The sequence below is a fragment of the Erpetoichthys calabaricus genome, chromosome 1 (genome assembly GCF_900747795.2).
Source record: "Erpetoichthys calabaricus chromosome 1, fErpCal1.3, whole genome shotgun sequence".
Lineage (NCBI taxonomy): Eukaryota > Metazoa > Chordata > Cladistia > Polypteriformes > Polypteridae > Erpetoichthys > Erpetoichthys calabaricus.
In genome coordinates, this window is record NC_041394.2 from 334030823 (window position 1) to 334037642 (window position 6820).

At 38.2% G+C, this 6820-nt stretch overlaps 1 protein-coding gene across 1 annotated transcript in view; it reads right to left on the reverse strand.

Annotated features, from left to right (window-relative positions):
- The window catches only part of LOC114665390 (NACHT, LRR and PYD domains-containing protein 3-like), a 44552-nt gene extending 40366 nt beyond the window's left edge, over nucleotides 1-4186 (reverse strand). The window contains exon 1 of the mRNA XM_028819970.2: nucleotides 3991-4186. Within this exon, the coding sequence (XP_028675803.2) occupies nucleotides 3991-4081 (91 nt within the window). The 5' untranslated portion in view covers nucleotides 4082-4186. The remainder of the gene's footprint in view (nucleotides 1-3990) is intronic.
- Nucleotides 4187-6820: the final 2634 nt, after the last annotated feature.

Consider the following 6820-nt stretch of genomic DNA (forward strand, 5'->3'; position numbering starts at 1 on the left):
TATTATGTCCAAATCTTATTGAAGAATTTGATCACAAAGGGTTATCAACAGAAAAAATTAGTACACGGACAATCCTAGCACCGAGAAAAAATGAAGTCAAATTAATTAACGCCCAAAATGTCAATATGTTACACGGCAAATTGGTTAAATGAGTATTAATAGACTATGCTGAAACAGTTGGTGGTGATTGTGCGGAACATGAAAACATCAGCTTACAATATCCCAAAGAATATCTATAACCGTTAACACCGTCTGGTCTTCCACCACACAAATTACTGTAGAAAGAAGGATGTATCCAAGAAAGGTAAAGTAGTAAATCTTCCATGGATAACATTAGACAACAAAGGAGATCTTGATATGCCATTCGTATTAAAATGTTAACAGTTTCCCATTAGCTTTATAAAGACAATTAACAAATCTCAGAGCCAAACATTCGAAAAAGTCATTTTATTTAACAGAAATTAAATTCGATCACAGGCAGTTACACATTGCATTGTCACGATGAAAGTCCAAACACAGAATCAAAATTCAATGTGATATTGACGAAAATTTAATTAAAAAAATTGTTTATACTGAAGTTTTACAGTAAAAGTGTAAGTTTAAAAAGTATTTGTGTGTTAATTTCAAAGCCAAACAGAACGAAATCATATTAAGCAATGAATAACTCTAACGCAACCTGAAACATAATTTACTTTCAAATTGTTACATTTTACTATTTTTTAATATGGTTAATTACTCACTGTAATGTAAAATAGTTCTATTATGCATATGTAACAGTTCCCATGGAAATAACAATCTGTTTAAATTGTACATTCGCATCCCGATACACGAGTGGCAGAAATGCAAAGAGGCTATCATGTAGCGCAGGCCCAGGGTGTTGGCAAGCGAAGCAAGCAGGGGGCAAAACCCCCTAGTAGACAAAGAGAAAAAGAAGCAACAGTTCAAAAATATAGAGATCACAAAAATATACTGAAAATAAACATATACACAACAATATAAAAATGGCATCAAAGGAGCAATGGAATGTTAAGATACAATACTTAAACAAGTAGATCAAAAAAAATAAGGGAACACTTAAATCACACATCAGATCTCAATGAATTAAAATATCAAGTGGAAAATCTTTACTGAATAATAATGTGTAATTCATTGAGAACAAAATGATGTAACAACAGTCAATAGTAACCAAAATCACCAACCCATTGAGGGCTGATTGAACATCAAACTGAAAAGTCAAAAATTGAAATCACAGCCTAATCCAACATGTGTGAATTTCATCATAGCAACTCCTAATGTGACTGAGTAGTGTGTATTCCCCTACATGCCTGTATGCACTCCCTACAACATCTGGGTATGCTTTTGATGAGACGACGGATAATGTTATGGAGGATCTCCTCCCAGACCTGGATCAGAACATCAGTGAGCTCCTTGACAATCTGTGGTGCTACTTGGTGATGTCAGATGCACCGTTACATAACATCCCAAAGGTTCTCAACTGGATTCCAATCTGAGGAACATGCGGGCCAGTCAGTGGTATCAATGCCTTCATCATCCAGGAACTGCCAACACAATCTGGCCACATGAGGATGGGCATTGTCCTTCACCAGGAGGAACCCAGGACCCACTTTCATCCCGGTACTTAACAGCAGTCATGGTACTGTTAATTAGCAAAAAGAGGTCTGTGTGACCCCCCAAGGATATGCCTCCCTAGACAACCACTGACTCACAGCCAAACCGGTCATTCTGGATTATGTTGCAGGCTGCATAACATTCACCACAGTGTCTCCAGACCCTTTCATGTCTGCCACATGTGCTCATTGTGAACCTGATTTCATCTGTGAAGAAAATGGGGTGCCAATGGCGGAGCTACCAATTGCAATATTTTCTGGCAAATGCCAATCCAGCTGCATGAAGATGGACTGTGAGCACAGGTTCCACTACATGATGTTGGGCCCTCATGCCACCCTCATTGAGTCTGTTTCAGACACTTTGGTCAGAAACATGCAAATCAGTAACCAGCTGGGCTCTAGCGGCTGTCCTCCTGTTCCTCCTCTCACAAAGGAGCAGATACCAGTCCTGCTGTTGGGTTGATGCCTTTCTACAACCTTGTCCAGCTCTCCTCATGACACGGCATGTCTGATGGCATATCCTCCAAGGTCTTGAGACTGTGCTGTGACACACAGCAAACCTTCTTGCAGTGGCACATATGGGTGTGCCATCCTGGAGGAGCTGGTCTACATGTTGAAGCTGAATCTGCTGCAGGTACCACCTCATGATACCATTAGTGACAAGGACAAGAGCAAAATGCAAAACTAGATAAGAACCACTCAGGAAGAATAAGGAGAGAGCAATTGTCTGTAGCCATCATTTCCTTTTTGGGGATTGTCTTGCTTTTGCCTTCCAGGTCAACTGTTGTCACTTTTGTTTGCACCAAAGCAGGTGAAGTTGATTCACAATCACAATTACTTATGCTTCCTAACTGGACAGACTGATATCCCTGAAGCTTAATTGACTTGGTGTTAGACTGAGATGATTAAGTGTTCCCTTCATTTTTTTGAGCAGTTTATTTACTACTACCACCACCACAGTACTACTACTACTACTGCTAATAATAAAAATAAATACAAATACTACTGCTACTAATAATAATAACTATTCAGAAGAAGTATGTGAAGAAATGCTACCGTGGGTCCTTTATACCAGTAGCAATACTTCTGCATAGTACCCAACTGTGACTGTGACAGCTAAGTCAAACATTTTCTTTTGTTTTTAACTTTTTCTTCCTTTTCAGTCATTCTACTATGTGTTCAGACCAAAGTGTGTGTGCGTCTATCTATCTCTCAACCTCTCAATATATCTGTATATTTCTCAATCAATCTGTCTATCTAATAAACTTACTTAATCCAGCAAATACAGGGTCAAAATGAAGCTGAATATGTAGAAATAAAAAAATAACATGTGAATATATTACCTACACACATGAATTTATCTAAACTTTATTATGTCCTTTCAATGACAGCAGATTGCAGTAAGGCATTAAGTAAATCAGTGATGTTAGCTACCAATAAAATTAACCAACAACTGAAAGTTAATCTGAGCTAATTAGTCTTTTTGCATGTTAAAGCTGCTTTTACACAATTCAGCCAATAACTAACTAGTAAACATGAGTATCTGTGTGTTGGTGAAATTTACAAACGAATCCTCAACACCACTCAGAGTAATGCATGTGTCAACTAACATTAGCAGCCTTTAATATGTGGTAATAAATAATCCAGAACCTGGTGTTAGCTAGGTATTGCAACATCAGGTAATATCTTATCAAACACTCAATATCAACTTTACACTTAATGTTACTGCATGGTTACTCCAGTAAAACACTAGCTTTGGTATAGTGGCAATTGATGTAATGTTAGGTAGCTTACTGGAAGTTGGACACATTTAGATTTCTAAACGCTCCAGAAAGTGCAGCACAAGCTGCTTCTTCATGCTTTCATTTTTTTTTTCTTTTCTGTATTCCCGACTGATGTTGTTTGATGCCATCCCTCTGATCGTTAACTGAAAGTGATCACAACAGGTGACTTTCAAAAACGTTAATTTGACAAATCATGAAACAGCAATAACTATATTACAGAGACCCCTTCCTCCATTGTCTGCGGTGTCTGACTTGCGAATAGGGTGGCTTTGCACAGCAGTTTTGTTCAGTATTTTCTCTTTGTCTTTGAACTGTCTCATTTACACCTGCTCTCGCTCATTTGTACTTAAGCACAGCCTGCTAAAGCACACACCTCTTACTGATATGAACAGCAAAGGATTCTTTGTTTCCCTGGATACACATTTGCAATGAATCATATGATAGTCATTCAATCTTGAATTGAGTTCACAAATTATTACACATATACAGCATATACACTACATTATAGATAATGTTAAGTGCCTTTTATTATATAGTGTGTACTTTAAACTTTTCTTAACAACTGTAGATTTTCTCACCAGACAGACCAGCGACTTCTTCATCAGACCGTCTTCTGTATGAGGATGCTGCTCCACATTTCCTTTTTGTCCTACAGATATCTTGAGCCATGTAGAGAGAACTAAATGTCTGTCCAGAGTGGCACTCAAGGCTTTAATATCCCGAGTTCATTCTCATCAAAGAAGATTATATTTTTCAGAAGGCAAGGACTGTGGAAAGAAAATACATGTGAGAGAGAACTGGTACAGTGACATAGCTGGGGACAGAGACTAATGCAGCAGCATGTGGTTTGAATTTTATCATGGATTGGCACATAACTACTGTGCACCAAATATATTCTGTAGTTACAGTGGTGTGAAAAACTATTTGCCCCCTTCCTGATTTCTTATTCTTTTGCATGTTTGTCACACAAAATGTTTCTGATCATCAAACACATTTAACCATTAGTCAAATATAACACAAGTAAACACAAAATGCAGTTTGTAAATGGTGGTTTTTATTATTTAGGGAGAAAAAAAAATCCAAACCTACATGGCCCTGTGTGAAAAAGTAATTGCCCCCTGAACCTAATAACTGGTTGGGCCGCACTTAGCAGCAATAACTGCAATCAAGCGTTTGCGATAACTTGCAATGAGTCTATTACAGCGCTCTGGAGGAATTTTGGCCCACTCATCTTTGCAAAATTGTTGTAATTCAGCTTTATTTGAGGGTTTTCTAGCATGAACCGCCTTTTTAAGGTCATGCCATAGCATCTCAATTGGATTCAGGTCAGTACTTTGACTAGGCCACTCCAAAGTCTTCATTTTGTTTTTCTTCAGCCATTCAGAGGTGGATTTGCTGGTGTGTTTTGGGTCATTGTCCTGTTGCAGAACCCAAGATTGCTTCAGCTTGAGTTGACGAACAGATGGCCGGACATTCTCCTTCAGGATTTTTTGGTAGACAGTAGAATTCATGGTTCCATCTATGACAGCAAGCCTTCCAGGTCCTGAAGCAGCAAAACAACCCCAGACCATCACACTACCACCACCATATTTTACTGTTGGTATGATGTTCTTTTTCTGAAATGCTGTGTTCCTTTTACGCCAGATGTAACGGGACATTTGCCTTCCAAAAAGTTCAACTTTTGTCTCATCAGTCCACAAGGTATTTTCCCAAAAGTCTTGGCAATCATTGAGATGTTTCTTAGCAAAATTGAGACGAGCCCTAATGTTCTTTTTGCTTAACAGTGGTTTGCGTCTTGGACATCTGCCATGCAGGCCGTTTTTGCCCAGTCTCTTTCTTATGGTGGAGTCGTGAACACTGACCTTAATTGAGGCAAGTGAGGCCTGCAGTTCTTTGGACGTTGTCCTGGGGTCTTTTGTGACCTCTCGGATGAGTCATCTCTGCGCTCTTGGGGTAATTTTGGTCGGCCGGCCACTCCTGGGAAGGTTCACCACTGTTCCATGTTTTTGCCATTTGTGGATAATGGCTCTCACTGTGGTTTGCTGGAGTCCCAAAGCTTTAGAAATGGCTTTATAACCTTTACCAGACTGATAGATCTCAATTACTTCTGTTCTCATTTGTTCCTGAATTTCTTTGGATCTTGGCATGATGTCTAGCTTTTGAGGTGCTTTTGGTCTACTTCTCTGTGTCAGGCAGCTCCTATTTCAGTGATTTCTTGATTGAAACAGGTGTGGCAGTAATCAGGCCTGGGGGGTGGCTACGGAAATTGAACTCAGGTGTGATACACCACAGTTAGGTTATTTTTTAACAAGGGGGCAATTACTTTTTCACACAGGGCCATGTAGGTTTGGATTTTTTTTCTCCCTAAATAATAAAAACCATCATTGAAAAACTGCATTTTGTGTTTACTTGTGTTATATTTGACTAATGGTTAAATGTGTTTGATGATCAGAAACATTTTGTGTGACAAACATGCAAAAGAATAAGAAATCAGGAAGGGGGCAAATAGTTTTTCACACCACTGTATTATGTCACTGTGATTTAGGCTTTAATGGTTATTCAGACAAATATGTGATTTTCTTTTTGTCTTTACCTATTTGCACATATTTAAGCTGTATGTATACATACATATAAAAAATAGTTTGTACTAGGACTATCAGATGCTGTAAGAGTTTTCTAATAAAGAACTTTTGAAATGTAAACTTGAAGTGGCTAATTTCAATATAAAGCAGAGCTCATGATCAAGCAAATTATCTTTAATACTGTATAGTAGAACAAACAAATTATTAGGATAAATTACTTCTAAAAAAGAGACAATGCATATATAAAACTTTTATCACTTACTTGACAATAAAATATTTGAATAAACAGGTAAAAGAAATGCTAGTTATCTCTCTATCACATTGGCTAACACCTCAGTTTTCTTTGGTTAGAACACATCGACTGTCCAGACTTTTGAGCCTTTCTCCTTACCAAGTCACTTGAACACAGCTGAAGAGCCAAGACCTGTGTCGTAGACAAGAAACTTGCCCATGATATTACTGTAGCTGAGATTTTTGTTGAGATGATGTACTCTCTTCAAAGAAGCTGCCTCAGTGTTAAATGTTAAGTTTAAGGCCAGTGTTTTGTGGCTTATTTGGGTGTTTTTGAGTTATTGTTCAGCTATGGTGATGTCTGTGATGCTTGACCCATGGAATCAAAGCAAAGCAGTGAAAGGAAAAATAGGGGATGAAAAATAGGCAACAGCAGATAAATCTTGTATAGCTCATTTTAAGAAGAATGCGCAGTGTGGGCATGTAGATATCAAGCGACCGTATGCCCATTTGTCTCAGTCCAAGAATCACCAACAGCATCTGAACTTGGACACAAATGAATGACATCAAGAGAGAAAATTCTTAGATGGAAACC